This window comes from Piliocolobus tephrosceles, chromosome 2 (genome assembly GCF_002776525.5).
Source record: "Piliocolobus tephrosceles isolate RC106 chromosome 2, ASM277652v3, whole genome shotgun sequence".
Classification (NCBI taxonomy): Eukaryota; Metazoa; Chordata; class Mammalia; order Primates; family Cercopithecidae; genus Piliocolobus; species Piliocolobus tephrosceles.
In genome coordinates, this window is record NC_045435.1 from 80,536,610 (window position 1) to 80,558,154 (window position 21,545).

At 39.5% G+C, this 21,545-nt stretch overlaps 1 protein-coding gene across 2 annotated transcripts in view; it reads left to right on the forward strand.

Moving 5' to 3' along the window:
• Positions 1–21,545, forward strand: part of ERC2 (ELKS/RAB6-interacting/CAST family member 2) — a 970,858-nt gene that overhangs the window by 570,549 nt on the left and 378,764 nt on the right. For both annotated transcript variants that reach the window (XR_003306672.2, XM_026446958.2), the window contains exon 14: positions 11,050–11,210. Coding sequence is in view for 1 of the 2 variants with exons in the window: in XM_026446958.2 (XP_026302743.1) it covers positions 11,050–11,210 (161 nt within the window). In the remaining variant the exon portion in view is untranslated. The remainder of the gene's footprint in view (positions 1–11,049; positions 11,211–21,545) is intronic.

Genomic DNA, 21,545 nt, shown 5'->3' on the forward strand with positions numbered 1-21,545 from the left:
TGACCAACATCTCAACAATATGGTGCCCGTAATTTATTATTTAATTTCTTTGTAACACTTTTAAACCACACACACACGCACACACACACACTCTCTCACACACACACTCACACACACGTACTCCATAATTTTTGTAACTAATTTTTTTGAAGATATGTATACATATATATGTTTGTATATGTATGTATTGGGTGTATATATGTAAATATATCCATACACATACAAGCTTTTATTCTGATTTTTATAAATAACATTGTGATAAATATGTTTATTATATTCTTAAATTCCTCTCTGGAAAAATCCCTTATTATATATCCTTAGAATAAATCCAGAAAGTAGAACCACTGGATCAAATAGTAATTCATTCTTTATACTGAATTTAAAAGAATTGAAATGTTTTTTTCCTATGACCAAAAAAGGTAAATGTTCCACAAAGACTGAGATAATTTCTGAACATCACCATTGGACAACAAAGCTGTGAAAATGAGATGTTCTGATATTACACTTTCTAATGCAGTAGCCAATAGACCTGTGACTATTTACATTTAAATTTTAATTAATGTTAAATTAAAAAGAATTCATTTCCTGGTTTGCACCAGACACATTGGAAGTGCCACATGTAGTTAGTGGCATACATATTGGGCAGAACAAGTTACAACATTGCCAGCATTGCAGGAAGTTCTATTGGGCAATGCTTCTCTATTTTCTTCTCCAGTTCCTTCATCTTTATGTTTGGAATTTAGCCTAAGTAAGATTAAAACATGAACAATGCATGTTTTGTATATGATTAATTTGGTTTGTTACAAAGCATGTTTCGTGGTGAAAATTTTCACCTTTCCATTGAAGATGAAAAATGTGATGCATATTTTGGAAAATGTAAAAAAAAAGGAAATCCAACCCGTTGTCTTGCTTATGTATCCTCTTATAGGCTGAAAATTAAGTACTAGTGTTTAAGCTAATACCACTGTTAATGACAATCTCGGGTGGTTGCATGCTTACTATGTGCCAAGCGTGTTGCTTTTGTAGTGCCCGTATTCCTCACAAGGTCTCTGGAAGGTGCAGTTATTATTCACATTTTGCTGAAGAGGAAACTGACGTACATAGAGGTCAAGCTCCTTTCCTAAAATCATGCCGTCAGCATGTAGCTGGGGCCTGATGGGGACCCAAGCTTTCTGACTTCAGAGTCCACATCCTTTACTATGTCTATACTGCTTCTCAAGAATGTCGCAGGCTGTTAGAGAGAAGGCCATCTCTTTGCCACGCTGCAGAACTGTGACAAAATGTATAATAAAACCTCCCAGTTGCTCGAGATATACCTACACTACATATCCAGAAGCACATCCCCACAGCCTTTTTCTCGAGGCAGTTCCACTGAGCCCAATCCCATCTGGAATGAAGAGTGCTCAAGGGCATTTTGGAGAAAGTGTCATTCATTTGTATTCTGACACTTTCTCATTTAACAGACTCTTAAGTCAGATGTATGTATTTTTGCACATTTCTTCTCTATCCTTCTCTTATTGTGGTGTGAAGTTTTGTTAATAAGCCTGGGAAGAGAAGAGGAAAGGCAGAATGTAAAATGTTGTAAAAATCAAAAGAGTTTGAGCCCAAACTAATGTTCTTGATTTGGGCACTTGTTTGCAGGAGAAGGATCAGAGGCAGCCAATGTAAGCAAAGCTCCTTGATGCTTAAACTTCAGTGAGAAGAAAACAAATTACAAACACAGTCTTAAGGATGGTCAGGTCCAGGCCGAAAGCAGTCTGGGGATTTTCAGTTTCAACCTTTTCCAAAAGGTGTCACTCTAAGGCTGCAGTGGGGAGGTGGGAGGGAGGAAGAGATAGAAATGTCAGATAAGGGTAATTGGAAAAATAAGATTAGAAGTCCTTGTTTTAACAGATCCTTCAGCCTCCAGCATCACTGTCAGAGAAGTTGCTGCTGCTGAGGAGGGGGTTTAAGCGTTTATCTTCACTTTTTGATCTCAGGGTGACCTTCTGTGCCCAGAGTTGAGCTGGGCCAAGTCCAGCTATTCCCACAGGACCAATTCACATTCCAGATTTGCTGCAACCTGGGATGTGGGGGTTTCATTGGCTCTGTGTTCTGGTGCAAACTGAAAACTACCATCCTCTTGCACTCAGGATGGAATGAAGACAGGAAACCAGGATGGATGGTGGAGCCTAACTCAGAAGAGCCTGTCTGTTTTTAAAATATAGCTTTAAAAATTCCAAATCATTAACACAAAATACACACCAACTCCATGCTGACATATAATTTCAGGGGAAAAAATAGCTTTATCAAAATATTTGAGGATCAGCTCTTGCCAAGCAAGCCTCTTGAAAAGCACAGGAAGCTGCCACGCGTCAGAAAGAGATGCATGGAACCCGGAGTGGGGTCCTGACAGATAACTGAGAGAGAGGCTGGTTTTCAAATATTTAGTTAAACAACACAAATGTATGTGTAAGTTTAAGTCGACACATGTTAATGATTTAAGGTCTTAAACGGGTTTTTTATTTTATTGTTTTAAGGCTCCACTGTTCACTTTGAAAGATCCGATGATTTCTCCAGAGCCATGCGTAAACACTGGACATTTTAAAAAGCCAGCTGATGACTTCATTATTCTGAAAGTGAACAGTTATGAATTATTCAAATACAGTTGAATATTTCCTGGTAACAACTATTTTAAAAGAGAGTTTTAATGATCTGCAACATAGAATGACTAATACAATCAGAAATGGCACACAATTATTCAGGATTTTTTTCTTTTTTTTGTAACTGTTGAGGCCAAATCAACATCTAGCTTGAAGAAACCTTTATTATGTTCTAGATATGTAACACCAAGCCAGTGTATTTTAAAAATGTAATCTTAGATATAAAATCAGAATTCCAGTCTTGCCACATTTGAGGACCTTTTAGGAAATTATTTTAAGTGAAACATCTGGAATATTCTAGAAGACTTCTGAGGTGGCTTGGAATCCTATTTTCACTGAAAATGACATTTTAGCAATTAAACACCTTTTCTAAAACTTTTTTCCACAGGAAATATTATTGTCTGGTGAATTACTAATAGATGTACTTCTAGAAGAAGCACATGCTGTGTTAAATAGAGACAAGTGGGTTGCTTTCCTGCTGGTCTGTCAAAAGCTTTTATTGTCTCTTAATTACTGTGATTCTCCAACTAGCATTTTTCTAAAGAATGGGACCACAGGGCCTCCTCCAGCAAGGGCTACCACCTGCACTTCCCCAGGCTACTCGAGTTGCCTGCCTTAGGGAGGCCAGCCACAGTGCCTAGTGCAGGATGGGCTGTTGTTTTACTCTTTTGCATCACCCCATTACTTTTCTTTAAAATCACAATTGTGATTAAGTAATTTGTTGATTCCCAACTTCCCTGTGGAAACCCTTCTGAAGACAGACCTGTGGCTAGTGTCCAGCGGAGTGCATGGCATGTGGGAGATGCCCAGTGAGGTGGTGGAATGAAGGAAGGGAGTGTGTATCTCCCAGGTCCCAGGACAGAGCCTGTGGAATGCATAGCAGGACTAAAAGCCACATGCTTCTGTGCCAGCGCAGAACCTGAGACATCTTTTTTGTGTCTCTGTGAAACTCACAGGTTCCTGGGTTCTCCAGGCAGCTGCTGAGGTGGCAGCGAACACAGGGCCTCCATCCTTTCAGGAGCCAAGTAACTGAGCCCCCTCATCCCCATAGCAAAGAGAAGGTGCTTGAAGCAAACAGAGAGCAAGAACTTGAAGGGCATTTGTTGAGGATGGCGAAGGGACCACTGATTTATGGGGTAGGAAAGTATCAAGTTTGGACTTACACTTCATCCATCATTGCACTAAGTGGGTCAAAGGAGGGTGTTTCAGAATCACATCTTTGTGCTCCCCTTCCTCCCATTGCACAGGTATTTATTGAGTGTGGATACTGGTGCTATGTCAGGTGCTGAAGGGACTTCCAAAGAAGATGGTGATACAGTCTCTGCCCTCCAGGGATTGTAATCCAGTTGTACTATAGCAACTAAGCATAAGTATTGTGCAGAATGGGAGCAGGCAATGAAAACTGAAGGCACTCAGGTTGGGTGAAAGTAGTGTGGCTAGGAATGGGCATGTGCTGGCGCCTTCCAGGGTATTAGACAGGGTACTTGCCATGCATTATTTCACTTTACGCTTATGTCAATCCTGTGTGGCTGCTTCTGCCCCCTCTCCACTTTATAGGGGAGGATCTGTAGGCTTAGAGAGGTCAGTAATGTCTAGGGTTCCCAGACTTGGCTGCACTTTGGAATCACCTGGATCTTTAATAAAATACAGATGCCTGGCTCCCACCCTCAAATATTTTGATTTAATTAGGAGCAGTGTGACCATGGCATCAACATTTTTAAAAGCTTCCCAAGGGATTCTAACATGCAGCAAAGTTTAGGAAACATTGGGTTAAGATTGGCCTAAGGTCAAAGAGCTTATAGGTGGAACCAAAACTTGACCCAGATCTGACTGCTTCTAGAGCTCCAGCTTTTGATCACTGCAAGCTGTGAAGGAGGTCAGGTGTAGACAGGGCCTTAAAGAATGGGCAGTTTTGGTAAGCAGAGGAGTGAATGTAGGGCAGTCCAGGGGTATATGTGCATGTGTATGTGTGGTTGAGCATTGGTGAATGGAGCAATACGCAGACATAGATGGGCTGAATACTGACTGGGCACTGCATTAATAAGAGCTGACACTTCTGTGGCACTACTGAGTACTAGGCATTGTGCTGAGAGCGTTGCCCATGTGAACCCATTTAATCATCATAAAAACCCTTTGAGCTAAGTTATGTTATTAGCTCCATTTCACAAGAGGTACTTGAGGCTCAGAGTTTTGTAATTCATTGTTTAGCTGCCACTTACATGTGAGAACATGTGGTACTTGATTTTCTCCTTCTGAGTTAGTTCGTGTAGGATAATGGCCTCCAGCTCCATCCTTGTTGCTGCAAAGGACCTGATTTCCTTCTTTTGTATAAAGCGGGGAGGGAAGAAGGGAGATGAAGTTTGAAGAAATACCTGTTGGGTATAATGTTCAATATTTGGGTGATGGGTACACATAGAAGCCCAATTCCCACATGCAATATACCTATGTAACAAACATGCATATGTAGCCCCTAAAGCTAACATTTTTTAAAAAGTCAATTCTATTCTTATATTGTCGCCACATAATCCATATTCTGGGCATTTTAATATAATTTGAGTAAAAATTACTATAACCTAATTTTCACATAGCAATGGTAATAATTAATACATATTTAAAGCAAATTTTGCCTCTGAGTTTAGTTGAGAAACCTAGAAAATTTTGTCTAGATTCTTTCATGAAGGTAAACAGTTTATTTCTATAATTTTGTAATAGTCCTTATTGAATATTATTTATTAAATGTAAATACTATTTTATTTTTCTTACATGAAATCAATTTTTCCACCTGGGGAAAAAAGTTATAATTCACTTAGAGTGAATGTATACATCTAGTAAGTGGCAGTCTAGCTCCTGAATTATGTTTCTAAGTCACTATGCTGGTCTGCCTCTTGTGTTCAGAATATACTAGGTGTTTTCATCTTTGCCAGGCTCAGCACTAAGAGCTCTACAATCATTACTTCATATAATACTAGAAGCACTATTGTTACAGATGATCGGGCAAAGCCATGTCCTCACTTAGGGGTAAGGGTAGAGACAGAGGCTAGGGATACACACATGAGCATACGTGCACACATGTGAAAGCCCACATATATATACATATATGTATGCATGCATAATTATGTTCAACCTTATTATACATGTGGGAGGGGAAGCGACCTGAGCTTGGGGTGTCAAAAGTAATGATAGAAGGGAATGATGGATTCAAGAAATATTTCCAAAATAGAACTCTAGGAGTTGGTGATGAATGGAAAGTAAAAGAGGAAGGAGAAGATAAATGTGGCTCTGAGATCTTAAACCTGAATGACTGAGAAAAGGTCAGGGCCTTGGACCAAAATGGTGGATGTGTTAGGGAGCGGCAAGTTGGGAGGGTGAGGACAGGTGATAGGGGTTTGGGTTAGGCAGGTGTACATGGATCAAGAGATGGATTTTGGTCATCGTCAGTTTAAAGTAATATTAGGACATCCAGATGGAAGTGATCAACAGGTGGTTAGGTACATGTGAAAGAGGTCCAGTGAGGAAAAAAGGAGATAAGGTTTGGAGAGGTATCTACATAGAGGTGAGAACTGTGGAGACAGACCTCAATGCATCCCCTGCATTTCTATGTGGATGGTGGAAATGCCTCTAGGACAGAGTCACAAGGAGAAAGACCCAGTTATGGGCTGCAGGAAGGTAAGTAATTTGCAAAATAAACAGGGGAACGGGTTCCTAAGTGTCTTAGTCCATTTGGTCTACTCTAACAAAATACCATAGAGTAGGTGGCTTATACATAACAGAAATGTGTTTCTCACATTCTGGAGGCTAGGAAGTCTAAGACCAAGGTGCCAGCATGGTCAGATTCTGGTGAGGGCCCTCTCCTGGGTTGCAAACTGCTGACATCTTGCTGTTTCCCTACATGGTGAAAGGAAATATACAGACTCCCTTAGGCTTCTTTCATAAGGTCACTAATCCCATATAGGAGGGCTCTGCCCCCATGACCTAATCACTTCCCAAAGTCCTCACCCCTTAATGCTATCATCTTGGGGGTTAGGATTTCAACATATGAATTGTGGGGGTACATAAACTTTCAGACCGTAACATTAAGAGAAGCATCAGTTTCAGGAAGATGAGGAGTGGATAGAGCACTGCTCACACATTAAAATTGTATTTCTAAAAGACAATTTAATTACAAAAGAAAAATGCTTATCATTTATCAGTTATATACAAAATTATGTATATATTTATATGTAGCATCTCAATTATGTATACACAAATACATAGAGAAATTATAACAATGTTTATAATGTTTACCTCTAGGTGGTGGGATTTGGGAGAATCTTAACTAAAAATGATGTTATTATTTAATCTTAAGAAGAAAGATTTCATCCATTTTCATACCTGGATCTTTCATATTTTTTACAATGAATATACTTTATTCTTTTTTTTTTCTTTGAGACAGGATCTCACTCTGTCACCCAACCTGGAGTGCAGTGGCATGATACAGCTCATTGCAGTTTTGACCTCCCAGGCTCAGGTGATCCCCTTGCCTCAACCCCCTAGGGTAACTGGGACTATAGGTGCATATCACCACGCCTGGCTACATTTTTTTTTTGTACTTTTTGTAGGGATGGAGTTTTGCCATGTTGCCCAGCCTGGTCTCAAACTCCTGGGGTCACCATTTGTGATCAAGTGATCCACTGGCCCTGGCCTCCCAAAGTGTTGGGATTACAGGTATGAGCCACTGTGCCTGGCCACACTTTATTCTTATTATCAGAAAAAAAATTAATTTCTTGATATCAGAAGAAGAGGAATAAATGCCTTATGGGCTACATCATCTCACTTAATGTGCCCACAATCATCTGATAGGCAAGCAATAGGGTTCCCTATTTACCTGTTGAGGTAAATGTGGATGAGGAAATGGAAGCTGAGAAAGATGAGGAGCTCATCTCACTCACACCATAATAATGCCATGGTTCTAATCTGGTGATGAAGACACAAACTACATATATACAATCAATCAGTTAAAATGGTATTTCAAAGAAGGGATAGAGACTTGGGGATGTGTTTGGCTATGCAAACTACACATTAAGAAAAGACATTTGGCAAGAAGGGAGTTACTTGTGGCCTGCAAGAGTAGAAATACCATGTGACAGCAAGAATAACAAGCACTTTCCTCTAGATGAGAGATGACTGTGGTGGGGAGATGGAGGCAGGCATAGAGAACTTGATAAGAATCAGGCAGTTGGCTCACGCCTGTAATCCTAGCACTTTGGGAGACCAAGGCGGGTGGATCACGAGTTCAGGAGATTGAGACCATCCTGGTCAACATGGTGAAACCCCGTCTCTACTAAAAATACAAAAATTAGCTGGGTGTGGTGGCACGCGCCTATAATCCCAGCTACTTGGGAGGCTGAGGCAGGAGAATCGCTTGAACCCAGGAGGCAGAGATTGCAGTGAGCCGAGATCATGCCACTGCACTTTAGCCTGGTGACTGAGCAAGACTCTGTCTCAAAAAAAAGAAGAAAAAAAAAGAATCAGACAGTCCACCAGTGAAGATAGGCCAGGTTATGTTGGGAGTAACCACCCCCAATCTCAGTGGGGAAGCACAACAAGGTTTATATTTTGCCTATGTGATGTGGGTTTGCCCTGGGCTTCATTGTGGTCACTCGGGGACTCAGGCTGAAAATGATGTCGTCTGAAACTTACTTCCACGGTCACCATGGCAGGGAAAGGGTAACGCTGGAGTTTAACACTACCACTTAAATGTTTCTACCTGGAAATGACAGTGGTTTTAATTGGCCAAGGCCACAGCCAATTCGAAGGGTGAGGGGAAGTGTGGTCCTACCACGTGCCTGTAAGGAAGGGAACTAGGATATTGTGAAACCACCATAATGATCACCACACCAGGGGACATATTTTTTGCTTTCTAAGGCTCTTGTTTTGGCAGCAAAGGAAACAGCTTTCAGGTCTCTAGAATATTAAACACAGGAAGAACCCATGGGCATCATCTAGGAAACTGAGATTCCAAGGGTATAATGATTGTTTGCAAAAAGTTACAGAGAGACACAGTGGTCATGCTAAGACTAGAAGGATGTATTCTGAGGCCAGTGCCCCACATGGTCCTCGGTGTACAATACTCACTGTCCAGGGCCACTCAAATTAGGAAGAGTGAGGAGCTTGGCCTGGGAACTTATTTTAAAACTCTGCTTCCAAGGTGTTGAGAGGAGCAGTTTCATCTCATCTGATACTAGCAGTTACTGATGTTGGAGGCCAGTGGCATCTCCATCACTTACAACTCTGGATTATGTCTCGCAGGTGCCCAGGTTTCTCCATGTGCTTGTTGCTGAAATGGCTAGAGCAGCCTGAAATCATTAGGCTAAAGTGTCATTTAAAGTTGGGTTAATGTAGAACTAGCTAGTGTTTGCCCTAAGTGGTCCGGTGGCAGGTGACCTAAGACTTGGAAACCCAGCTGAATAGCTCCGTGTCTACAGATTGCAGATAGGTCAGCTTCAATGAATGAGAGAGATTGAACAAATGAGAATAATGGAGACCTCCCACTCCTCTGAAATCAATATTATGTTTGAAATAAAGAACGATTTATGACAGAAAAGGAATCATGAGGACACAGACCATCTCATATGGAGGGTCAGGCAGACTATCTGAATTGGCATATGGAATGATCATAATTCTGAGTTTTTGGGGGTCACTGCTATTGAGTGTATCAAAAATAGAAAAAGGGAGGAAAACTTAAAACTCTGCTTTAACTTCATCACATATTGCTTTGGGTTTCTAGTCATATTTGTGATGTCCTGTGAACTTATATGAGAAACTAAAAAGTTTATTAATACTTTTTAAACTGTATAGATTTGTAAAGTTAAAGAATAATGCAATTTACTCTACAGTTAAATAGGGGTGGTTTTGTCACTTTCATAGGTCGTTCTTTATATTCCTTGCTTTTTAAACTCTTTTTGGTTTTGGCTTTGATTTAAATTACATGATCATTAAATTTCCTCTTTTTATCAGGGCAAAATGGAGGGTTTTCTAAATCTTAAAAGTATGTAATTTACCTTGGATGTAAACTATAATGCTTATTCTGAATAAATCCCATGTAAAACTGCAGACATTGTGTAGAAAGTCTTTATGAATTGGAACTTAACATGTCATTGACACATTTTGAAGGGCGTTCTGTTGACTTCAGTGATGGATGAGCCTATTCTGCCAAGTTCAGCTGGAAGGGGTGTTTTAGAAAGCCAAACATCAACTCGAATCTAGAAACTTCCTGGAATCATGATTTTGGATCAGCAGGGTGGACACAGCCTACATCTGTGCAAGGGATGGCATTTTACCAGCTTGCTCCACGGAAGTCTTTGGAACAGAACCATAAACACCAGCCTTTTTTGTTGTGTGTTACCTTTTAAAAGTCCCCAAAGGTTTGGGGAGGATAAGGCTTTGCCTCAGGGCTCCCGGGTCTCATTTTTTGGGACCTGGCTGAAAACCCTGGATATTTGATAGTCTGGCTTATTTCTACGGTGTATTAGCACCCTATAAAAGTTACATGTCATTTATTTCAAGTTTAGAACCCTCTCAAACTTCAGGGGCAAACCAAACTTGAACCTTTTGTGGCTGGAATTCTGTTTACCTTTGGCCAAACCTTGCTTCCTGAATGTAAGGCTGGGAGGTGAGGTGAGAGGGACTCCTGAGGCTCCCTGGACATCGAATAGCTTTTACCAAACACAGTTTTGATAGGTTAAAATGTGACCGAATTTGAAACACGTAGATTAACTTCCTGTCAAAGTACTCTGGGGCCTACACACAAAAGTATATTGTGCTGGGCAAAATGCCTTTTGAGTGTTGCCTTCCTTCAGTGGTGAGGAAGTATCTGAGACTTTTGCCAAACAGAGGTTGAAATTGGGTCAAGCCATTCACCCCCAATTCTAATAAATACATTAAGTAGTTTTTATAAAGGTTATTGGGCAATCCAATTAAACAAGGACCTTGGAGAAATTTGGACATTTCTTGTGTTTGAAACATTTTTTTAAGGATTTTTGCTCTGTTTTGTTTTAATTTTTTATTTCCATAGGTTTTGGGGGAACAGGTGATATTTAATTACATGAGTAAGCTCTTTAGTGGTGATTTGTGAGATTTTGGTGCAACCATCACCTGAGCAGTATACACTGAACCCAATGTGTAGTCTTTTATTACTCAACCTCCTCCCAGCTTTTCCCCACAACTCCCCAGGGTCTATTATATCATTCTTAGGTGTTTGCATCCTCATAGTTTCAATGACAGAGAAAGAAAGGGCTCCAAGACACAGCGGCCTGGTTCGAGGATCCGTATGATTCCTTTATGTTTATTGTTGGAACACAGGCTAGCAAGGGATGTCTTGTGCTTGAATGAAGGAGAAATAACACACAGAGCTCCATGTGCCTTTCAGATAGAGGAACTGATGAATGCACTGGAGAAGACCAGACAGGAACTGGATGCCACTAAAGCACGCCTCGCCTCCACACAGCAGTCCCTGGCCGAAAAAGAAGCGCACTTGGCCAACCTCCGGATTGAGAGGAGGAAACAGCTGGAGGAGATCCTGGAGATGAAGTGAGCACCCATTGTTGCTTTTGTAGCCTTTCTCTTCTAGCCTCTTGAGAGTGGGAAAGGGGAAGGGCTAGAGAAGATGAAGGAAGAGCTCAGAGAAAGAATAATTTAGCTCATACTTGCCTGGTCATTTCTGAAAGTACGTTTCTTATGTTTTAATTGTAACTTTGGTGTCTCCGTTTGCACATTTCTCACATCTGTTATTGAAAAAAATACAGATCCAGCTCTAGATTTTGGGTGTCTGTGTTTTGTGGATGGTGCTGGATCTGTTGGAAAGGCCTGAGCCAGCCAAGAGACGGAGGCTTCGTTAAGCACAATGGTAATTTGAGCGCTGCTCAGAGTAAACTGGAAACTTTTCTGAGGAGGTATTTCCTAATTGTGACTATAACTTTGCTAATTATATTCTTTTCACTTGTGTACAATGCCTGGTTTGTGTTGGCTCTCGCAGAGTCTCAAGGTTGGCACCTCTTTGTTTAGAAAGTGAAACTCTGATTTGCTGGGCTTATAAAAATAGGTTGGAAATCCCACATCCCCGCCACACCCCACCCGGGTGGGGGCTTGGGAAGCTAAATCAGGGAGATTGGATTGGAACTAATCACTTCCTTTGATTTAATCAATGACGTGGGGCTGAGTGCTGGGAAATGGTTGTCCTGTGGTCCTGTGACACACCCCCCTACACTTCACTCTTATTTCATTCTCACAATGAAAGAGCATCATCACGGAACAACATAGGAAAGAAAATTACTGAGAGATTTTCATAAATATCAATTGCAATAGGTCTGTTTGTAAAGAACTAGTCAACAAGGAGCATCTCTGTGTTTTTAAATGAAATAATCACTAAGTTATAATTTAAATCGAACTTCCCTCCACAATAAGGGGAAACATACATAATTACGGCATCTTAAGCCTGTAACACAGACTTTGAAATTGGTGGCTAGGTATGGAAGTGACCTTATGGTGACCCAGCAAGCCTTACACATGGTTAGCATTAAACGCAGAAAGCTTAGATCATGGAAAACATGGAATGAAATAGTTTGAAGGATTTAATAATGAGGACAAAACATTTATTCCTCATCAACTACCTCAGTTTCTCCAAGACCAAAGAATAAGTAGGGTTTTTTTTTTCACATGTAAACTAGCATTTTTTTCTAATCAAATATAATATAATAAAAACAGGTATTATTATACTCAGTTCAGAGTTGAGGGGGCTGAGACTCAGAGAGATTCACATAATTTGCTTAAGGCCATCTGGCCACAACAAAACTAGTTTTCTACCTCAAGCTCCATTTCTGCTATCTAATTTTCTCGAGGAATTTATGTGAACTCATTAAGACTGGAACTTGTGTCTGTTTGAGTCACTGTAGTCATCATGCTGCTGAGGGCAGTGCCAGGCACGTGGGAGGTGCTCAGTGACTGTTTGCTGCCCACGACAGTGTCTTGAATATGATAGGTGCTCAATGGTTTGTTGAGTGAGTGACTAGATTGAATACTGGAGGCCGAATTTTATGTAGCTAAGAAGAAAAGTATTTTAAGTATCTGTGATATTATCACCTTCATCAATACTTTATTAACACTGTTGAAAGGATACATGTTTATAAGCACAGCATACATAAAATCTTGATGTTTGCCAATATTTACTGTTGTTTAAAAGATTAACTTACGTAATTAGTTGTGGAATATGTGTATGAATGTAAATGACACCCAGAAAAATTATAACTGTCAATATGTGTATAAACACTCAGCTGAGAAAGACCAAAAGTATAGTGTAGTGTTAAATAATTGAAGAAACAGCCATATGCAAAATGGAAAGTCCATTTATGAATGTTTTCATGTTAGAATCTAAAGTTATGTCTTTTTATAATATCTATATACAAAGGTCATAAAATGGTTTATTTGAGAAAGTTTCCATCTTGCTGATATTGACCAATAAAACTTCATTTCCTAGAAAACAAGGTGGAATGTTATGATTTATACAAGAATAGAGAAAGATTTTGGAATTACATATACTTCCACCTTCATTTTGGATTTGATTTTTGAATGAAGGAGAAAAAAATACTGAAATTCAACTTATGACTTAGTTTTACCCTTGAAAAATTTAGCATATGTTTTTATTTTTGCATTTTACTTTCCATAATAAATGTAGTATAGAATAAAAATAATTTATTAACAATAGCCAATGCTAGTATTAGTGCATTAGCAATACGGGTCCATTGATTCAATCAGCCCGTATTCTTTTCTGTTCACCTGTCTCTCCTCTTCCTCCCTGTGTGTTATGTGTCAAGTCCAGCCTAGTTTTTCTCCTTGTTTTCCAACTGTTCTCAAGTTAACTCTCCATCTCCTGAAGTGATTTATTATGCCATTATAAAGAAATTTTAATTACTTCCTGTTTATAAAAGGAGCACATACTTTCAACATTTTGAGAGAACAAGTAATGGTGAAGTATGCTGGTTTGTGAGTCATCAGACCCCGGGTGGAATCCTGTTGCTTCCACCTGGTGACTGTGTGACTTGGGAGAAATACCCTTAACCTCACTAAACTTCCAGTTTCCTCCCGTAATGACTTGAATGGGAGTGGTTGTGAGGAGGGGTTCTCAGCAGAGGGCTTGGCACACAGAAAATGATATATGTATGCAAATAGCACTATCAGCCAATGAAAATATGTCCTTTGTTTAGTATACTTTGTGAAGAGTATCATTTATCTAAAATTTGGATTTATTTTTCTAAAACATATAAACTTTTTCCATGTGTATGTTTTCCCACTTAACTTCATGGTTTCAGATAGCACCTAACTAAGACCTCTTTTGGTGAATTGCCACATTATTGCTGAAGTGCTTAATCTGCTGCCACTGCAAAATAAATACAAAATTCCTGTGTTAATTCCTTTGGTGAAAGTAACAAAGCCCTGCTTCATTAAGCCTGATATGGACCCTATTCACTATTTAACTGGCCTAGAAGCCCAACCTGTGGGCTTCTGCCCTGGGACTGTGGGAGGACTCAGATGCAGGGCAAATATATTGACTGAAATCCTCAACTAGAGGCACCAGCCTCTTGGGCTGTTCAAGTTCGCCACTGGTTTGTTCAATCACAGTGTTTAAGCTGAATTGACACACGGGTTACTTGACATTGATTGAGTCCACGTAAGTTCGTGGGAACAGTCAGATGGGTATTATCATTGTTGGTGAGTTGTTAGCATCTGTGCCAAGCATTGTTGGTTTTTCATTCAACCGGCACCCATTATCTTTAGACAGGCATCTTTATGTCAGGTCTACCCAGTTTCCAAACTCTGGTGGGAAGGGAGAGGCTGTGTGGTATTAGAGGGAAGAGGGGTGGGGCTGTGAGTCAAGAGAAAGGAACTGTGATCTCATAGCTCGTTTCTGTCTCACCCCATAACATTAAACATCACTCTCTGGTTGCCTCAGTTTTCCCTTCAGTAAAATGGAGGTGGTAATACCTGCCCTGCTTACTCTATAGAACTCTTATAGGGATAAGATTTCTTTTTTTAAGTAGCAAACTAAAATTAGTATAAACCAGCACATGTGAAAGTGCTTTGAAACCTAAAAGGGGCCTTTGAAATAAGAGGTTGTATCTGTTAAATTCGTTGCAAACCAAATGGCACAGTTTTAGAATGGGAAAGCAACTGAGTCCAACCTCCCAGCCTGCACAAGCCAGTCTCCCATTCACAGGATTACTCATAAGGAATTCACCAGGCCCTGGTGAACACCATTCCCATGGCAGGCCGTGGGCCCATAAGGTGGTGGTTCATGTTTCATGGCTCTTACAGGTAGCTCATTTGTCCTTATGTTGAACTGAAATGTCTTTCCATTTGTCTTGGTTTTTGTTCCAGAGCTATACAGAATTTACCTGAACCCCATCCAAAGATAGATATTTGTTTAGATATTTGTTAGGTGATATTGTTCGTTTTAAAAGAAAAAAGAGGCAGTATAGAGAAACAACATGAAAAAATTACTCATGATCCTAACATGGAGAGAGAGACACTGATGGCATTTTGGTGTATACTTTTGCAAATGCTCCTTATTTTGTAAAGAAAATTGGACCGTACTTGCATATTTGCAAGTTCCTCTTCTTTTGTGAATGTGAACAACCTTCTATGTTGCAAACATAGGATCGTATTATTTTTAATTACTCAATATACTATCATATAGGTTTACGTCATTATTGGGCATCTGTCTCAGTTCCAGTGTTTTGATAAGCATTCTGCTGTTTAATTTTATTTTATTAACATATTTCTAAATACCTGTGGATTGTCAGGCTGCTGCGAGAAATAATACAAAGAGGGTTCTCATATCCTTCAACCATTTCCCTAATTGGTAACATCTTGCATTACTAAAGTACAATATCACATGAGGAAACTGATATTGGTACAATCTACCGGCCTTCAAATTTCTCCAGTTTTACCTATCTATTAACATTATTCCAATTTCTCCAGTTTTACATGCACTTGTGTGTTTGTGTGTGTTTAATTATATCCACTTTTATCATACGTGTTGATTTGTGTCACCACCACCACCGTCAAGATGCAGAACTGTTTAATCATCACAGTGACCTCTGGTACTATCTTTTTATAGTTACATCCACTCTTAGGCTGTATAATTTTTACCCAAAGTTTTGTTTTGTGTTATATCATTTTGGGACATGTGCCACACTGACCTACATTTTCTCCTACCATTCTTCTTTAGCTTTTCTTATTTTAAATGCCAACTGGATTTAGAGTGAGTAAATATTGCCTGATTCTTCCATTGTAAGGATTTCTCATGATGTGATTTTATTTTATTTACAGTGGAATTTTCTTTTAATGTTGGATATTGAGAATCTGTCACATGGTAGGCACTCAAAAAGTATTTGAAAAACGAAAGGATGGATTAGTTAAAAAATGTATAAATATTCACTGATGATCTACCATGTGCTAGGTACTGTTTTAGATGAAAAAACGTGACCTTGTTGAGCTTGCATTGTAGTAAAATGAGCGAAGGAAATGAATACACAAATAAGCAAATAAATGAATAGATACATAGATAAAGTAGTTTCTTATGTAACCCAAGAGGTTTGGAATCCCACTTAGAAAGTCATTTCCTAAGGTAAGGACCCTTTTGGTTATTTGGCGCAAGAAGGGACATGGGAAGTGTGTTGTACTTTCCTGTAATCTGGGAACACTTTTAGGAACTGAGGCCAATTTGATTCAAATGGAGAGTCTTGATTGTATAGTCATCCCTTGGTATCTGTGGGTGATTGCTTCTAGGACCTCCTTTAGATACCAAAATCCATAGTTGCTGAAGTCCCTGATATAAAATGGCATAGTATTTGCATATAACCCATGCACATCCTCCTGTGTAGTTTAAATCATCGTACACTTTAAATCATCTCCTGCCTACGTATACCTAATACAACGTAGATGCTATGCAAATAGTTGTTACACTTGTATTGTTTAGGAAATAATAGAAAGAGAAAAAGTCTGTACATGTTCAGTGTAGATGCATTTTTTCTCCAAAATATTTCTGATCCGTGGTTTTTTGAATCCACAAATGTGGAACCTGTGTATACAGAAGGCCAACTGTATTTTGTGTAGGATTATTTCCCTCAACATTCCTGGCTTAGTCTGTTTAGTGTTGCTATAAAGTAATACTGAAGCAGGGTAATTTATAAAGAAAAATGGTTCATTTGGCTCATGGTTCTGCAGGCTGTACAAGAAGCTTGGTGCCATATCTGCTTCTGGTGAGGGCCTCAGGCTGCTTCCACTTATGGCAGAAGGGAAAGAAAAGCTGTATGTGCAGAGATCACATGGGGAGAGAGGAAGCAAGGTGGAGATGAGGGAAAGAGCCATGCTCTTTTTAGCAATCAGCTCTTTCAGGGAAACTAGCAGAGTGAGAACTCACTCACCCACAAGGGAGAGGGCATTAATCTATTCAAGGGATTCACCCCACAACCCAAACACCGATCTCCCATTAGGCCCCACCTGGGATCAAATTTCAATAGGAGTTTAGGAGGGGACAAATATTCAAACCACAGCAATACCCTTATTCAGTCTGTTCTTTATTGGTTGGTATTCTAACTGCCGGTTATTATTCCTCTGCTGGAAGAAAATAACAGTTCCCAACCATATATTTTCATAGTACATAATATTCATCTTTCCTTGTGTATAAGATTATTCTTTTACTTAAAATATATCCGAAACTTCTTGCTAAAACATTTCATAATGGTTCAATTTTGTTACATTTACTCATATTTAAAAGGATTTTGTTAAAAGTATATTAAGAACATCATTTTATGTTTGATTTTATTAATGCCAGTTAATAAGCTTACATTCCAGTAACCAAAGCCCAATTATTTGATGTATGGCAGGTGGAGTTGAAATCTGTGGCTAAAAGAAATTGAGGGCTGTGAGATACAGTACTTAAAAATCTGTGTGCATTTGCTTGGATGATTTAAACTACTATAGTAGTTTAATAGGTAGACAGGCATCCTAATTGATATTTTTCATGTAGTATAAAATGCTAAGTTGAATAAGGGTTTTGATAGTTGCTTAATAGTCACATTTTTTGAAATGTTTATTTTAGACTTTTGGTGGTGATTTCCTATGCTTATACAAACATTTTCAGCAGGCCCCTATGTTTTTAACTCATCTGACGATATGGTGCAATTCATCTTAATTTACTGGGTATTGTTGGGTTTTAGACATATTCTCCAGATAGCCTCACAAGTCTTTGTATACACTGGATTATTTTAGGACATTTACAGTGAGGTAAGGCAGCAGCTTATTCGAGGGCATTATCCTGTTGGCCTCTTTGATCTAAGATCCTTTCTGAGAGAGCCACTCATTAGGTAAGTACCCTTCAAAGGAGAGCAAGGGTGCAGAAATGATAAAATCAATTTATTTTTTCCTTCATGCCAACATGAGAAAAGACAAATCACATTTTTTTAGGACGGAATCCTAAGTGCCTAGCAATTTGGACAGGATAAATGGAGTCTGGGAGAAGAGTTTTGAAGCCAATTGTTACTTAAAATTGATAAACTCAATAAACAAGAGGGTTGTGCTAGCCTACAGAGATATTATGGGGATTGACTGAGATTATAAATTCATGAGAAAGTGATTTTTAATCCACAAAAGGCTATACATATATTAATATGTTATTTACATCCATTACAGTTAGCATACACTAATCCTGTCTGTAATTTACAATTTGGCCTTCTCCATTCAAGAATTTCTTTCTTTCTTTCTTTCTTTTTTTTTTTTTTTTGCTATAATACTATTCTTTCTCTAACCAGTAGTTTATTTAGAAAAACTTTAACATGCCCAATTAAAAAAATATTAAATACTATGGTAACGTATCCTAGAATGTCTTATTTGTCATCTGTTTCTCTTTACTACCTGCTCAGTTCCAACAGGTATTTAAATCAGCTAGAACACTGATGAAGCCTAATGAAGCTTTCTGAGTTACATGTACTGATTCAGGACAGGTAGCAGAGAGGGAAGGGATAAATGTCACAAAAAACGACTCACTCAAAATCAAGTTTGGTTTTAGCTGCAGGCAGTGACATAAATGCACGGTTGCTTACCACTCCAGATTTCTGTTTCCTTCTTTTAACTCTGAAGTTGATGGCTTATAGTCTACAGCAAAAACAAAACAAAACGACAAAAAAAACAATGCTGAACATAAAACTTATAGTGGGTAAGTAAAACTTAACTATAAAGAAAATAACTTTAGAATAGAGGAATGTTCTAGTTAGCTTCAAATGCAAGAATCAGAAAACCCCACATTCCAGAAGCTCATACAAGTAGCTTTGTAATCACTGGGGACTCATGTTCCTTTTGTCTTGACATTTTGCCCTTTTTAGCATTTGCTTGCACTTCTTAGTGTGAGACTTTCGCTTCAGTTCCAGCTATCCAACAATCCCTATTCCAACCATCAGAAAGGAGACATGAGAAAGAAACCTCCCTGTCCTTGAAGTTACACATCCCATCCATTGACATCTGAGTCATTTCAGTTTATTTAATATTTGCTGAGCATCTGCTATGTGCAAGGACTGTTCTAAGCCCTAGGCACTTATCTAAGCCCTGTTCTTAGTGAACAGAAAGGACTCTATGAACAAAAATCCTCCTGTTGGTGGAGCTTATATTTTACTAGATGTGAGAACTGCATGCTGCAGAGGACATTTTCATCCCAAGTGAAAGGCAAAGGCAATCTCCAAGACCCCTCCTGTATGTAATTCCACTAAATAAATGCCCTGTCACATAGATGATACTTAGGAAATGCTGGGATCTTTTTCGTTCCTTCCCTTGAGGAACTTAATTTGAATGCAGAAACTCTACCAATAAAAAAAAAGAAAAGAAAAAGAAAGAAAGAAAAAAGAAAGTTACTGCATGGTTTAGGACACTGCTCTAATACATCCACAGTAGAATTTTCCCTGAATTTTTAGGCATTTATTTGTTGTAAAATTCTTAGGTTATTAAATATATGAGCCAAGCAGGGATGAGTTAAATTGCATGTCAGGTAAAAGTTCATCCTTGCCTTGAGGAATGTACTATCTTGGATCAAAATGTCTTCAGAGAATTAAATTAGCCCAGGCATATATACTATTTAGTGCATGCAGACTTTAGGTGATGGGATTAATATTACCAGTGAACACTTATTAAGTGCTGATTCCATGGACTAAGTACTTCACCCAGATAGTGCTGTCACCTCCTGTGAGGCAGGGAGTATTACTGCCCCCATTTTGTGGATGGAGGCACTGAGGCTCATATATGTGGAACTCAAATACAAGTCTGTTTGACACTATAGTTCACAGTCTTAGCCACTGAGAGCACTGTCTCCCAATGAAGAACTTGGGATATCAGTGTAAGAATTTCAAGTGTGGGAACAGTGGCACCAGTTTTCGTTAAATAGTAGAAAGCAGTGGGCAGATAGGTGCTTCTTCCCTTCTTTGGGGCAGGAGGACAGCAGGATGGGGAGGTGGTGGGAGGAAGGGGGCCTGAGGAGAACTAGTTGGAGAAGGCCTTTGAAGTTGGCTTTCTTATCTTAAAACAAAATAAGGGACACACTGTCTTCTGGCTAAAAACATGCACTGTATGTATAGTTTTAATAGTGAAAAATGTCAGTCAAAAAGGCCCTCAGCCTGGTGGTTTTTAATGGAAATACAAACATTTTCTGAGCTAGAGAAGTATAGTCTTTCAGCTTAAATAATCATAATCAGCAGTTAAATAATCTAAATGCTTGTGAATCATAGAGTTTAAATAATTCCAAGCACCATACTTCATGTTATCTCTATCCTCACAGCAGCCGCATAGGGGCTAGGGAAGGTCACCCATTAAAAAAAGGGAAAAAATAATTCAGGCCTTCCAACCTCCTAAAAGATGGCAAGTCAGAGGAGGCAGTCTTGGCCCTTTCTTCTAATCCAAGAGCAACAACATATTGAAAGAATTCTGAGCAGTACCTGATCTAATGCTGTAGGGGGCGTTGCCAGATTCAACCCCTTGAGGCAAGGGACAGGGCAGCCACATCACACAAAGAAACACTAAGGAGCCGAGAGTACAGAGGAATCACACATCAAATCCTGAAGGAATAATTATTTATGTAATCTCAGCACTTTGGGAGGCTGAGGCCGGTGGATCACTTGAGCTCAGGAGTTCAAGACCAGTGTGGGCAATATGGCAAAACCATGTCTCTACAAAAAAATACAAAAAGTTAGCCAGGCATGGTGTTGCATACCTGTGGTCCCAGCTACTCAGGAGGCTGAGATGGGAGGATCTCTTGAGCCTGGGAGGTTGAAGCTGCAGTGAACTGTGATTGCATTACTGCACTCCTGCCTGGGTGACAGAATGAGACCCTGTCTCAGAAAAAAAAAAAGAGAGAGAGAAAAGAAAGAAAAGAAAAAGAATTATTGGTGCAGTGAGCGGAGCCCTGAGCACCCTAGTTCATAGCCTGACTCTGCCAGTTGTAGTTGGTTGAGCCCAGATACACCTGACCTGGTCTTTCCATCTGGTAACAGGCCTGTGGACTCAGATGACTTCATTAATATTCAGTGATTCTCTGAGGCCGTGGCTCTCAACTAGGGGTGGTTTTACCTCTCAGGGGAACATTTGGCAAGGTCTGGAGACACTTTTGGTCATCCCAACTGGAGGGAAGGTGCCACTGGCATCCAGTAGGTAGAGGCCAGGAGGCTGCTAAACATCCTACGATACATAGGGCAGCCCCAACAACAAAGAATTTTCTGGCCCAAAATACCAGTGGTACTGAGGTTGAAAAACCTGTAACTAGCCTCATTTTTTAGACTGGTGTTTCTTAAACTGGGGAAGAGAGAAGAGCTTTGTAGGGTCTCATCTCTG